Raw genomic sequence first — 15,112 nt, 5'->3', positions numbered from 1 at the left:
CACAAACGTTTCACCAGCCAGTTAAATGCCAGACTTTTTTCTTGGTCGGGACCAGTTGCTGAGACCAGAGACTCCAGGAAGTTTCTGGTTACAAAAATATCTATTACTGTGAACCAATTACTGCCAAGACTAAGAATTACATATTAAATTAACAACATTTGAGAAGATTTGGATAATTATGAAATTTGATACAAAACACCAAATGCCTCTGACTTTCTTACGCAGAAAAGTGTGAGACTATTTATACTAAAAATCCACTAATTCAGTCATTTTGTTTAGGAATTCTGTAAACAGTCATTGAGAACAAAATCACAAGTACTTTTCCAACTTTTATTGGAATTGTTCCACATAACATGACAAGTTTCTCTCATTTCTCAGCATGGGACAGTTTCATTGACTTGAAGGAAATGTTCCCTGTTGATATTCGCAGATAATCCAGTTCTAACAAATCCTCACTAAGTCCCTGACTCTCTGTGGTATCAGCTGACAAAACATCAAACATATTAAAACCCCCACTTCCACTTCCTTCGTGATCCAGGAATAAATCTGATGTGTTCGTGTCACTGTCAACGTCTTCACTTTTAACACCCAACTTGTTTTCCTCAACACTACTGGAATGGTCTTCCTCATCTTCAGCACGTGCTTCAGGACCTATCCTTGTTTTATCTCTTTTATGCTCAGCCCCTTCTCTTTGCTTGGTCGTAGCTGTAGTGTTTGGAACATAATCCTTATCAGCCGGTGCGACTGGTGTCAGTGTTGTAGCTCTGACACCACTGAACGAAGCACTTCCAAGAATATCAGCAAACGTTGCCAGTTTATACGTGACAGCTTTGACGCTGGCAGGCCGCGTGGGCAGCCTGACTATGGCTACATTTGTAGTTTCATTGATCAGAGAGGTATAGTCATTCAACTTGTTGCCATTAATGCGTTTTCCTTTCACACGTGTCCCTCTCACCATACTGCTGGTGGATCTGTTAAGAAGGCTCGCCGTCTTTGCAACAGGTTTGGTTTTGTCAAGCATTTTTGGCTCAGATTTTGGGCTGGATTCAACTTTGAGGTCCCCTGCTGATCTGAGATACGAGGAGGAGATAATGTGACTTGCTGTAGTTGGATTTTGTCCTTTGAACTTCCCAGAACTATAGATTTTGTGGTTCTTGTATTTGTAAGATGTAAATCTGGCAGCTGATTCCGGACTTCCTAATGTCTTTAAAAGTGGTTTAAGGTCACGAATGCTTAGCTGATCTTGACTCACTGTGAATACATGGCTACTGCCTGGCTCTGTTTCACCGGTTTTATTGTAGCACCTGTGAATCCTGCTGCTTTTTGGTTGCTGGATCTGTAAGCTTCTAAGTTTAAACCTTTCAAAGCCTTGCTGGACTCTGGCAGGTTTCTCTGGCTCACCAAGTGAAGTTTTGGCTCCCTCGATTGGTTGAGGGCCAAATCCTTTGACACCATAGCTTCTGCCTTGTCCGCGATCTGGGTTGCTTCCCATACCAGCATCAATTTCAGGCATCAGAGTCAGGGCTTCCTTAAATCCTGATGTGAACGGCCTTGGAGTAGTCATGGTTTGGGCGATATCTAAAGTGCCAGTAGAAGGTGAGGAATAAACTGTGGGTGTCCTCTCAAGCTTTGCTGGTGTAGTAGTCAAAGTAGATTCTTTTCTCTGGCCAAAGCTGTACTTTGATGACAAAGACGGGTATTTATTTGTGATTTTAAACTTTCCTTTTTCAAAGCTGTATTGTTGAGAGTTGGCCCTTTCATTACAGCCACTGGAGGAGAGAACAGATGCATTTTTACATCCTCTGAAACCATAGAGGCCTTTGATGATTTGTCCAGGTTTGTAGGCATGCATTGATCCTCTTATGGCTGCAGTAACCAGGCTACTAACTTCAGATTTCTCGCTGCCAGTGGCATAGTTACCCTGGAAATCTGCATGAGGTATAGGGTCAAATATTTCCACAGTGTTGTCTTTCCCTGGAGTGTGATGTACAGAGTTTTGAGCAAGAGTTTCTGCTGTGGTGCGGTGATATTTGGTGAAACTGTCTGTCCGAGCACCATACTTGGCCAAATTAACATTATGATACAGTGGAGCGGCATAGTGAGAGCGATTCTGTACATCGTTGGTTGGGTCTTTTTTTTGCGACTGTTGTAATTGTTTAAAATTTGAAGAAAACCTACCATAAACTTGTGCATCAGAGGGCCTTTGCTTATGTGGTGTTGTGGCCAAAGCGTTGGGTCCATCACCAGTTACTGTATTACCTGTCTCATACCCACCAACAGAAGTCTGGGAGTCCTTGAACAGATACGACTGGACGTTTTTGTGTCTTAGTGTCTCACTGCCACTCGAGTCCAACCCCTGGGAAGAATCTCTGATGGATGATGTCAGTTTTTCTGGGCTTGGATTGCTTTTAATAACAGAGGCTTCTAGGCTATTGCTGACTGATGGTGCGTGAGGGGCAGTTTGACTTGCAGAGCTGGGAAATTTACTTGATTGAATCCCACTAGATGTACTCCGCTGCCAGGCCTCAGTGAGCTCGTTTGTCTCTTTATAGACACTGTAATGGCCTCTTGGAGATGGCAATAAAGTACTCCAATATTTACCAGTCTGGGATGAAGAGTCAGAGGGCTGCCAGACTATTTTATCTTCAGCCACATGTGAAGAGTCCTTCCTAAGAACTTCCTGAGCATCTGTGGGCTCCCAAACTTGTGAAGGACTAGAACTCTGATGAAAGGGGCTGGAAGCTACTTTGTGAGATGATTTTCTAATGGTCATTGGGTATGAATTATAAGAAGTTGCACTTTTGGCTACTCTCTGAGAGAGTGGGAGATTTACTCTGGATTGTCGTCTCTCAAAGCTTTGTCCTCCGTGCTGAGAGTGGCTGGTGAAAATGTTACTTGCTGGCCTCACTTCACTCTGCACTCTAGTGATTCCCATTTGGGAGTGTCTGTTATCTGGGTTGTTTTGATTGTAACTAAAGCTACCGTCTGTAAACCGTAGAGGGTTTGATTGATGGTCAGTGACTGACGAGGCTTCTCCGTAATCTGTGCTTGTCTCAGTTTCACTATTAGTTCCAGTCTGGAGTCCCGTTTCGGTTGACAGCAGTCCAGTAGAGAGGGAAAGGTGTTGACTGTATGGAGTAAACAGTCGTCTGAGGACAATATGCTTCACTCTGTTGTCCACTTTGGTTGTTATGGGACTGGCTAAAGGTGGAAAAGAATAGGGACATAAGAAATAACTCTATGCTAGGCTGCAGGCAAACAATTTACATGACACTGTACTAATACCAGAGGAAAATCCCTCAAGTCAAAGTTCCCCCTTTAATTATTAAATTGTCACTTTTCTGTTTTATGCTCATTTTATTTCTACTTTTGGTTAAATAGAACCCGTTAACTATGCAGCAAAATCAAATACATTTCCAAATATGTTTACATTAGTTGCTGTAAATCTCATTAAAATATAATCCATCTGCTTCTCTACTTTGTTGTTACATTGCCTAGGAAGTCCTTATTCTGGTTTGCCAAGTTAAAGAGAGTGAGGAAATATATTTTGTTAATGTTAAAAAACAATCAGCTGTAGCTTTAAGGAAACAAACATGCCAGCCCCTATCTAACCCAACCAGCCAACACATTCCTCATGGCATTTTTCAGAGAGCTATTAAAGATGAGCATCATTGAAACTGCAGATGCTGCAGTATTGTTTAGCACTCACCTCTTGCAGCATCTGAATACATGATAAACGACATGACAGCTGCACAGACCAGCACAAAAGCAAACAAGAGTCTGCAGAGAGAAAAAAATACACTCACAGGAGTATTGTTGGAATTGATGGGTATTGTAATGCTGTCAGTCACAATCGCCAGCCCTGTTTTGATTACATGTGGGAAAAAGCCTGTAAACTGTGATATTTACCTTGAGTAGACAGCAGAATTTTCCAACATGATGGAGAGCTTCGTTCCCAGGTTTGTTAGAATGTAAAAAAAAGGACCTTAAAAAAAGTTGCTGTGTTGTCAATCCATGTGTTTTACTTGTCAAACAAATGAGTCATTGAGGTTTGACGCTCTGTTGCTGGTTGTGAGTCTGATTGGAGTTAATGCTGTTCACCTGGCCTCCACTTCCTGAAATTGTCTGTAGGGTACTTTTCTTATTTTAGCACAGTTCATGTAAAATACCTTGAACGCTCTTTAAATGAGATCTTTTCCCCAGTTTTATTTATTTTTCTTTAAATACAAGGATGTTTTTGCCTCCTCCTTTAACTTGACTTTATAAAGTCTGCTTTTAGTTAGGCCTAGACTTAATGCAGTGTGTTATTTTGACTTTGTACTTTCCCGCACACTCAGACACACAGGCCAAAGCTGTTATTGGTTCATTTTGTAAAAAGGTAAAAGAAGAGTTTAATGAAATCTTAACTAATTTTTTTTTATATAAATATAAATGCCAAAGCATGTTTTCCATTTTGTATGACCATGTCATTCAGCATGCAGCCACAGAAAGCTTCAAAGTGAGTTTAAACAGAACTCATTTATTTTTCCTTAAATAAGTAACAAATATTTCAAAATAAATACATTCATCAAAAATAATAAATATCACAAACATGTGTGCATTAAAAGGCTTAAAAAAGGACCACTTGGCAGTTAACAATGAGGGGGGCTGTCCTTGGGCAAGATACTGAACCCCAAAGTGCCATCGTTGTATGTGAATGTTAGTCTCCTTTTGATGAGCAGTTGGCACCTTGCAAGGGAGCCACTGCCATCAAAGTATGAAGGGGTGAACATGACATGTAGTGTATGTAGTGGTTGGTTACATCAAGCAAGCAGAGGGCTTAAAGTCATGGTTAACTGTGTCCATGTCCCATGCCAGTGAGGTTTCATCATCATCAAGTTCATGTTGTGTAGTAGAACCATTGAAAATAAATAGGCTATAGTATCACATTATCCAGGGTATCTGAAGGTGTAGACTCCTTAAAACATGTAGCAGGACATCATGGCAAGGTTCCTCACCTCGTCATTGGTCATACAGTCTGTAGGAGAAAAAACAGGACACATTTAGTTATTAATACAAGTTTTTTTTTTTATTAAATAAACCTTTCTATTTAGTGTTGGATAGGCTACCAAAAAGTTACACATCAAGTCTTGTATTCTGCTCTGGCCTATCTCAGGACTAGGCTACTTTTATGAATAAGGGAATCAACAAGAACATGTTGCTATGTAAGCCTAGGCCTACTTAATGGATGATTTTATGGAATCAGAGTCACAGTTTACACATTTGCTTAACCTGAAACCAAAATCCTAAACTTTGTAGGCCTACTTTAACAATAAAATAGTTGTGGCTTATTCGCTCAACTTCATAGCCTTAAATAAAAACAGAATCTAATAGGCTAATGGACTCGTGCCCCCCCCCCCACCAAAATGTTCGTTTTCAAAACACTTAATAGTTTGTCACTCACATTAACCCAACAACATGACTACTTGAAAAACTAATTATAAACCACAATACGCTGTGTATGCTACTTACTTTGTCCGCCTCTCTGCCGTGAGCTCTTCCCGCTAATCTTCCGCCAAACTTTGCTCCAAGTCCGCCGGAGCCTCCCACCTCTGGAGCCCGGGAAGGAGTCACTCTCCTCGGCTGGAATCTCGGGAAGCGTCGCCTCCTCGTCGCAGCCTTGATCATCACCGTCCTCGTCTCCCTCCGGGTCCTCCTCCTCTTCTTCTTCTTGGTCGAGGACCCCCGCGGCTAGCAGCCGCTCCAGGGCGCACTCATCCACCCTCAGCTCGGCTCTCATCTTCCCCTGTCCGGAGATGGATGTGGTGTGTCGGCACAGCGGGCACACGATTGACCTGTCAGCTCCCAGACGCGCCTCCTCGGGTCCCGGGGATCGTGAGAGGGCCAGCAGGCAGCTCTCGCAGAAGCTGTGTTTGCAGTGGAGCTCCCGGGGACACCGCCGACCTGTGTTATAGGTCCGATAACAAATTCCGCACTCAAGCTCTGAATACATCTTGCTTTCTGATGTGAGCTGCTTCTCAGCGAGTCACCTCGAGGGTTGAATAAAGAGAAAGCTGAGCTGCCCAGACTTATAGCCTAACCCAGGTTGTGAGGCGGGGTGCGGAGCAGGAGGAGGAGGGCTTCGTAGTAGCCTAGCTAGATTTTAGATAAATAAACATAACCTATGAGTCACCCAGCTCAAAATACACGTAATGTAATGGCACCTAATGGGCTGACACTATAGCCTACACACACACACACACGCCTCCTTCCGGTGAATCACCACGATCAGGGATTATCCAGAGCAGAAACAAAGCCAAGGGCAAGCTGATGCAAGACACAGTATAAAAAAGCCTTTATTTAAAGTTCAGTAAAAATTACGTCTGCGGTAGTGTGACCAGATTAGTAACAGGTGAAATCGGGGGTGGGCGTGGCCTCCAGTTTGTTACACTCACTCTCAAGGATTCAGTGAAAACATGCCAAAGTAAAAACACACCTTTCTCACCTTTTACCATGAGGTTACCTGTCTGTCATTTGGAACAAAACAATGACTGTGTTGTGCCTAAATCATGATCCGTAGGCTACATAGGCCCACAATTTATTTATTTATTTAACTTTAGTTAGTATTAATTACATCGGTGTGTTGCATGTCACATCTGTCCGTGTAAACGCGCGTGTCAGATTTCTGCGTGGCTGCCTGCAGCAACACCACTATCTTCATTTAGGCTTACCAGAAAATAAAAAGGTCAAAGCGCCTTTGTCCACGGTGCTATGCAGTCCCTGCTGCAGCAACGGTAGCTACAAATAACGTAGGTAGTTATTAGGTAGATCAAGGGAAGGTTAAAATCAAGAGCTGGACTTGGTTGAGTAGTAATTTTCGGGACCAACAGGACATGATTCGGGACTGTGCCGACTTTCTCGGACGTTTGTTTAGCCTTAGTGTTTGTGTGTGAGACGTGACGTTTGCTCCTTCCGGTCATGGTAAACCCCAAGCAGCCCTCCTCTTATCAGTTGTTTCAGTATGAACTCCTTTCATGGTTACTTCCGCTGAAATCTTGGCAATCACAAGCGCTCTCTCTCTCTCTCTCTCTGTGTGTTTTGTATAGTCTTTTGTTGATTATTTTTTTCTGGCTAACCTTCCCGCTTTTGCCTCCAGCATTGAGGCTTACTGTAAGGGCTTCATGCAAAAACAACTTTTTTAACCTGGATGACTGTAAAAGGAACTCTTTTCCAAAAAGTGAGGAGAATGAAAGGAAGGAAATGTCCCCAGTTACAATGAAACGGTTAAGAAATGATTTTCTTGACTTTTAAGCAAAGTCAAGTTTGTGTGCCTTTCCATGTGTCTGGGTGATTTTTCCTTCTTCTTCTTCTTCTTCTTCTTGCTGAATGCTTAAAAAATCCATCACAACGTTTTCCCCTGACTGGACTATAGGCTATAGTGTCAGGCGTAGCATAAAGTAACTACAGAGGAACAAGCTGAGCACATTCCCTTTAAGTCAGGTCAGTTTTATTTATACAGCCCAATATCACACATTTGCCTGAAGGGCCTTCACAATAGCTACAGCAGTGGTTCTCAAAGTGGGGTCAGGGGACCTCCCAGAGGTCCTTGAGGGGATTGCAGGGGGTCCCCAGAAAAAAAAGGGTATCATTCATTTTCACTGTAAGTAACACAACGACAGAAAGTTTGACTAATTCGGTCATGGTTTTAATACACTCTCTGTAATAAAACATCTAAAAGCAGAAAACCTATCAGATGGACAATCCTGGGACAAAATCTTATTAAATGGGGGGTCCATTGTCTAATTTGTGTCAGTTTAGGGGTCCTTCATGTGAAAAGGTTTGAGAACCACGGCTCTACACCATAGGACATATTCTATCCTTTGACCCTTGACCTGAATAAGAAAAAAACTCCCCCACAAAAGCTCTTTTAGAATTGAGACTACTCTCCACCTGTCGAATTCATACTCCAAAATGTTGTTAAAGTCTGTCAGAACTGTTGCTTCTTCACGGTCTGTTGATGATGTTAATTCATTTGTTGAACGTCGTAAACTAAAATTCTGTCTAAATCTTACACATTGTACCTTTTAAGGGGGAAAACCTTGGAAGAGCAACGGCGTAGGGATCACTCTACCCGGAAGTACAGACATGCAATAGCAATAAGTTGTCATTTCCAGTGCGTCAAATACTGACGCTTTGAGAAAGCCTGACAAAGCTTCGGTATTTGATATACAGGGTAGCCTACACTTCAGTGTCTATATAAAACTCTATTTGATATGTGGTATTCAGCATCAATTGAAAACTCCATTAGGTTAACTAAAAGTTTGTGCTTTGGGATGAAACAAGCACTTATTACTTGACGGTGGATGGGTTACATTGAAGTTACTTGAAAGCCAAGGGCATCATACAGACGCTGAATCATGCCTTTTGTATCAAAGACGCTTTGTCAGACCTACTCAAAGTGTTGGTATTTCACGCCCTGGGATGAGACCAGACTGGCAATAGGTGTGCATAGACCAACACAATAAAATCACTGTATGGAAAATCGGGATTGACAAAACAATTTAACATGTGCTCCCTTTCCCAATAATCCCATTAATTTGTTTTGAATCTTGTAGAAATTCATCTGAACAGTTTTTTAATCGCGTGGTTTGATCAGACTGTCAGTGTAAAGATAGTTTTAACTGAAAACAGCAGAGTAGGCGTGGGGCATGTTTGTACAAAACAAACTGGTTACCAGGAAACAGACACCATGCTGCAGGTGATGACTGCTTTATTTAGCCTATCTGTCAATAATTAACCTGTTATAACCTGTTTTATCATAGTAACTACTCTAAACATAAACGCATTAGCCTAACTGGGTTTTTTTGACACACACTGCACTTATTTGTAGTAGTAATTGGAGTTTGGGTACAGCGATTTGATAATTTTTGCGAATTTTTCTTTACTCTTTTTGTTACAACTTACACCGTGTTGTACCAGGACGTACAGACAAGCAATAGCAACAAGTCATTCCAGTGTGTCAAATACTGACGCTTTGAGAAAGCCTGACAAAGCGGCGGTATTTGAGGTACAAGGTCCTACTCTTCAGTATCTGTATAAAACTCTTTTTTGATATGTGGTCTTCAGCATCCATTTGAAATACTTTTAGGTTTAGGAAAAGTTTGTGGTTTTGGGATGAAATAAGCACTTATTATGTGACGGTGGATGGGTTACATTGAAGTTACTTGAAAGCCAAGGGTGTCTCATATGGACGTTGAAGCATACCTTTTGTATCAAATACAGACGCTTTGTCAGGCTTTCTCAAAGTGTTGGTATTTCACGCCCTGGGAAGAGACCTGACTGGCAATAGGTATGCAACAGACACCATAATTAACCAGGTTGACACTTCATAGCTCAGAATACGAACACATTAACTGTTTTCTTGACACACACTGACACGTGAGATACGGCACTTATTTTTTAGTTGTACTTGGAGTTTGGGGACAGGCAGGTGATCAATTTTTGCAATTAATTCTTTACTCTTATTGTTACAACTTACCCCGGTAGTGGGGCCTGTTGTAAGCATGGAACTTGTTGTATTTGACATTGCTATTTTATATATTTATTTATTACACTACACACACACACACAGGCTTTTAAACACTAACTTTCAATGCAGAGAAATATAAGGATGTTAATAATTACACCCTAATCCACACTTTGCTGTTCAAAAAGTCCTACATGCTGACTGTGCGGAAGCATAAAAACATAATATGCAAGTAAAGTAAGAGGTGTAGGGATCAAGAGGCTCCAATCTGTCATTTTCTGTCTTGTGTGTCCTGATTACCTTCACATCACCAAGGGTTTAATTACTGCTGAGCAAACCACACAGATGCCTCATGGGGAGACTAGACATGGAGACGAGTACAATCAGGTCAGACGGATCAAAAAACAGGAGACTGCCAGCGAGCCAAGCTCGTACTCGTATAGCTACAGAATATTAAGGTAGGCCTATAAACTAAACTGTGCACACAGAAGAGGGGGGAAGACACTCCAGCCAGGATGAGATCTGCACCAACATGAGAGGAAATATGAACTGTGAGAGGGGAAGCGCCTGGGTCGGAGGTGGGCATCAAAGTGTGCTCTGATCAAAGGCGTGTCTGGTGGGTAAGTGGCTCTCTCTTCTTGGTGTGTAATGATGGATCGCTGCCAGTTTCTCTCTGTAAAAATCCTACTGAACCTGCTGGCCTGTACTGATACAAGAGGGCTCATTCATTTATACAGAGCAACCGTGTCAATCAGATCTTAGTTTCAATATTCACAACTTGTTTGTCATTGTGATTTTGGAGGAATTCAGAAGGATTACGGTTGGAGTAAATCTATATTTTAACCTCTATTGTTTGCCTTGATTCTATGAATGTTGACTGTAAGAAAAGGTTTCAGGATATGTGTTGCCATGCAGCAATTCAAAGGAGACCCCATCTGCTAGGCAACAATCCCCCCATGAGTGAACTAGGGTTGCCTTGTAATTGTCCCATGTGAGCAACAAACAGGGACAAAAAAGTGTTGGTAAAGAAAAGCAAATCTAATGCTTTGTTTCAAAGACTGGGAATAGGGGGAAAGCTGGTTTTAAAGATAATAAAAAAAACACCTGCACCTCTAAAATTCACTCCTTATACCTTTTACATTTTACTTCCACTTTACTTCCAGAGAGAGTTCGGATAGCTGTTTCCTCCTGTTTATAGACAGGAGACAAACATCAAAAAACCCAAAAACCTTTATTTGTCCCATAGTGGGGGAAATTGCTGTAAGCAAAGACAAGAGCAGAGATAGATAAGTGTACAAGTAGCATAAACAAAAAGTGTCAAACAAAGAAGTACCGTTCTTACAGTAAATAAAAACAAAGTTACTGTACGTTAAATAAGACTAAAATAGACCTTATACAGTACAGTCTCCTGCGTCATAAATAAATACTGGTAATATAAAAGTATTGTAGAACGGCAATGCACATAAGTCAGATATAGCAAACTGTATTATACAATAATTGCACATGAATTAGTAAAATTGCACTTATGGAAATTATGCACAGATGTAATAATGGCACATGGGATATATTGCACAGAGTCAACAGTGTTCGTTGTACAGTCTGACGGCCGCTGGAAGGAAAGATCTGCGGTATCTGTCCTTCACACAGCGGGGGTGGAGCAGCCTGTCACTGAAACTGCTCTCCAGGGCTGACAGGGTGTAGTGCAGGGGGTGTGACTCATGGTCCAGCATAGCTGTCAGTTTAGCCAGGACTCTTCTGTCTCCCACCTCCCTCACTAAGTCCAGAGGACAGCCCAGGACAATGCTGGATTTCTTGATCACCTTGCCCGACTTTTTTCTGTCCCTCTCAGTGATGCTGCTGCTCCAGCAGACCACAGCGTAGAGGATGGCTGACGCCACCACAGAGTCATAAAAAGTCTTTAGGAGGGGCCCTGTCACTCCAAAGGACCTCAGTCTCCTCAGGAAGTACAGACTGCTCTGACCCCTCTTGTACAGAGCATCTGTGTTGTGAGTCCAGACCAGTTTGTCGTTCAGGTGAACACCCAGGCCTACTTATAAGTGTCCACTCTCTCAGTGACCATTCCCTGGATATTCACCGGAGGGGGGAGGGCAGACCGCCGTCTGCGAAAATCGACCACCATCTCCTTGGTCTTTCCCGCGTTGATCAGGAGGTGATTTCGCTGACACCAGTCCACAAAGTTCTGTGTCAGTACTCTGTACTCTGCATCGTCATCATCAATGATGAGGCCGACAATGGCAGAGTCGTCAGACATGAGAATGATATCGATCTTCTCATCTAACTCTTGACAAAAAAGAGCAAATAGACTTCAACTGAATATTTGCCACTTATACAAATTTTTAATGCGGCAAAAACCTTGACTACCTGGCTGAGCAGTTTACATTTATTCAGTGTCAATTACCCTCATTTCAAATGGTCCTTAGTGTTAAAGGGCCACTCCAACAATTTCGTGTTGCACTTCCATGAAGTTTGAAGACTTATGAAGGTATAGATCAAGCTACCTAAACATTGGATCCTACATTTGCCACGATGCCACTCAATAGTGTTTGCCTATATGCTTTTTTCTTTTCAACTGTCAGTGTCTAACACAAGCTTGCCTCTAAAAATTCTCAAAGCCAATGACATCACACTTTTGCCATATTTTGCCATACTTTAGAAAGCTCCCCCAGAGCCACCGAAGATACAACTGTTTTCACAGACTGAATAAAACTCTGTAAAATCAGTAAAATCCGTCGAGGGCCACTTTAAATGACTCAAATAAAACAAATCCAAGTGGAGAAAAATGGACGTGCACGCACACATGTGCACATGCAGGATGTATCTTTACAGTGACTTATTACTTCCTTTCACAGCTCTTCTGTTGCTTTGCTTTTTCATTTCCCAAGTTCCTGGACGTGCTCTGAGCGTGGCGGCCAGCACACGCTACATGGAACTGGAGTTATTGTGAGTAAGTAGAGGGGAGGGGGTTAGACGGTAGATGGCTGAGTGGTTAAATGGATGAATGCTATGACTCATGGGCTGTGGAATCTGTTCATAAAACCTAGACGTAACAAAGCAACATCCCATGGAGAGCATATTCTAGCCATTAAAACAAACATTGGCCTCTGGAGTTGTCTTAATCTCACAGAAGTAGACTTAAAACTGTTTTCTCTTTACAGATTTTAACAATCTTCTGTTAAAGATTAATCCACAAGTCACATCTTGCCGTCATTGACCTCACAAGCACACTCCATCCACTCCCTCTCCCTCCTACCATGACAGGGGACATTGTCCCAGCTCCCCAGCAAGGGGACCCAGCTGCTGCAGCACCAGGCCCCAGCATCACCTCTGGGGAGCCTGTAGATGTGGAGTGTCCCATCTGCTACCAGGAGTACAACCAGTACAACAAATGCCCTCGGATGCTGGATTGCCTCCATGTTTTTTGCACTGAATGCCTCCAGAGGATCCAGCTCTGCCCCAGCGGGCGCCACCACAGCCCACCAGCCATCCCCTGCCCCCTCTGCCGCCACCTCACCCCTCTGGAGACTGGGGATGCCCTCTCCTTACCCTGCAATTCCCGCATCCTAGCCAGGCTGCCCCCCGTGGCCTTCCGCCTGCCTGTGGCCATGGCAAGTCGCCATGCCACCGTCACCCAGAGAGTGGTGCTCTCCCTGGAGGGCGACAGCAGGGACACCCGCTTCATCATCCTGCCCACCATCAGCCTGCAGGTGCAACAGATGCACCCGGACAGGCCGTACGGCGGGGCGCCAGGCCTGGTGGGGGAAGAGGAAGTCATACAGCAGAGCAAGAAGACGCTGTTCTGTGTTCAGCTGCTGGCGGTCATCTTCTGGGTGGTGTTTGTGATCACCTGCATGGTCGGGGTGGTGTTTGGGCCACAACTGTTGAACAGGCATCTTTAACAGGAAACATGGTTTATCTCTTAACTCAGATATGTTATTAATACAAAGTCATGATATATAGTCAACAGGGATGCACTGTAAAAAAAAGTAGGTTGACAAAACAATTTGAGAATATAAAACATTTTCATTTATATTTTTATGTAGATTTCTTGACCACTGTGTTTGCTACTCACCCTGTAGTAATGGGACCAACTCACATTATACTTTACTTGTAGAATACCCCCACTTACACCAACCTTTACCATAGACATTTTGCCTTTACTCGCTACTGCTTATTTGTTGCTCTTTCATTAATGATATAGACTGATGAAGAGTTCCCTCTAGTGGTCTATGTTGAAACAGATGAGCTGAGAGCACAACTGTAAATAAAAGGATTAAAAACTAACAGTGCTTTCTCTCTGTGTGCCTGTTTGATACTGTTATAATACAGCTAATGACTGAAAATGAATAAAGCTGGCCTGCATAACGCATATACACTGTGTCAGATGAATGCATTTAGAAAGATCTGTGCTCTTGGATATTTATACACAATTTCTAAGATAAAGAATTTAATTTCCTTATCATAGAAACCATTCACAGAATAAAGAATTAGAAGAATTAAATTACCTCCAGAAGAACAATGACTTCTTATGTGGATAACTGTTCTTGGCAGGCTGTGATGGCGAGGATGCAATAAGCCAGATTAGATAATCTATTGGCTTTAATGATGGCATTTAATAGAATAATGATGCAAAAGTGATTGTAAGGTACTCCTAATGTGTTTCTGTGTGTGTGTGTGTGTGTGTGTGTGTGTGTGTGTACCATGGTGTGTACTCTTTCTTTATTGGGCTGTGTAGATGATTTTTCTTGTTAATGGTGATAGATAAATATATTTAACCCTGTTCGTGAGTTCAAGTGGCCCACTATCAGACACTTTTAGCAAGCCACAACACATCTAATTCAGTATAGAACTAATAAAAATGGAGGTCCAGAACAAAGATGTACAAGTAAGTACAAGTTCAGTTAGTAGAAGTACAACTGCACAATTTAATTTCAGATACAGGGATGGAAACTTCATTGTTTGTTGGCACCTGGGCAATATTGGATTGGGTTTCCACTTGAAGGATTATTTCAGTTGATATTGTGATTTAGTGGTGCACATTCCCAAATAAATTTGCTGCTCATTGAAGTACAAAAAAACAACTAAGTCACATTGAACATAGGCCTACGGGGCTTCTAAGGGTCTGGGGCCCCCGAGGCAGTTGCTCAGTTTGCCCTGACCTACTCTATTGTACTTTTTACTTCATTGCATTTATCTGAAAGCTGTAGTTAAAAATGTTTTAAAGCTCCTAATGAGGTATGAGGCATTGTCAGAGTTTTAAAAATCCAGTCGAGTGATTAGCTCCCATTTAACAAAAGTATAAACAGCAGTAATACTTAAAACATAAAGCTTATAACATTATATCAGTTTGACAGAAAAATAAAGTACTTTATTTTACATCACTAGTATTTTTCTCCTGATGATTAATTTCTTTCCCCTCAGTGGTTTATCTGACTCAAGGTTCAATGTATTAATCCATGAAACCATGGGAATTACAGTGCTCTCATCCCAGTTAGCCAACTTGAATAACATAACACTGGAAATAATTACCCATTAATTTAAAAACAACATCAAACCAATAATATTCCTCAATAAATACTGCATGAAACT

The 15,112-nt window shown here is 42.1% G+C and overlaps 3 protein-coding genes across 3 annotated transcripts; 1 reads left to right on the top strand and 2 right to left on the bottom strand.

The window, feature by feature from the left end:
• Window positions 1-316: 316 nt before the first annotated feature.
• LOC119912569 lies at window positions 317-4,084 on the bottom strand. The gene is made up of 3 exons (XM_038731810.1): window positions 3,910-4,084; window positions 3,710-3,780; window positions 317-3,201 (listed from the first exon to the last, which is right to left on the bottom strand). Exons 1-3 carry the CDS (start codon window positions 3,936-3,938, stop codon window positions 368-370), a joined length of 2,934 nt encoding a protein of 977 aa, XP_038587738.1. The 5' UTR covers window positions 3,939-4,084; the 3' UTR covers window positions 317-367.
• A 415-nt stretch (window positions 4,085-4,499) lies between these two features.
• On the bottom strand, window positions 4,500-6,230 carry si:ch73-335l21.4 (E3 ubiquitin-protein ligase-like). The gene is made up of 2 exons (XM_038731811.1): window positions 5,512-6,230; window positions 4,500-5,017 (listed from the first exon to the last, which is right to left on the bottom strand). Exons 1-2 carry the CDS (start codon window positions 5,990-5,992, stop codon window positions 4,959-4,961), a joined length of 540 nt encoding a protein of 179 aa, XP_038587739.1. The 5' UTR covers window positions 5,993-6,230; the 3' UTR covers window positions 4,500-4,958.
• A 1,544-nt stretch (window positions 6,231-7,774) lies between these two features.
• si:ch73-335l21.2 (RING finger domain-containing protein) lies at window positions 7,775-13,892 on the top strand. The gene is made up of 2 exons (XM_038731534.1): window positions 7,775-12,470; window positions 12,682-13,892. Exon 2 carries the CDS (start codon window positions 12,778-12,780, stop codon window positions 13,420-13,422), a length of 645 nt encoding a protein of 214 aa, XP_038587462.1. The 5' UTR covers window positions 7,775-12,470; window positions 12,682-12,777; the 3' UTR covers window positions 13,423-13,892.
• The last annotated feature ends 1,220 nt before the right edge of the window (window positions 13,893-15,112 follow it).

The sequence above is a fragment of the Micropterus salmoides genome, unplaced genomic scaffold (genome assembly GCF_014851395.1).
Source record: "Micropterus salmoides isolate LMB-PRFRI ecotype aquatic unplaced genomic scaffold, ASM1485139v1 Ms_hic_scaffold_2, whole genome shotgun sequence".
In the NCBI taxonomy this organism is placed as follows: Eukaryota; Metazoa; Chordata; class Actinopteri; order Centrarchiformes; family Centrarchidae; genus Micropterus; species Micropterus salmoides.
Note: the sequence above shows the minus strand (reverse complement) of the source record. Positions and strands in the feature narration are given on the sequence as shown.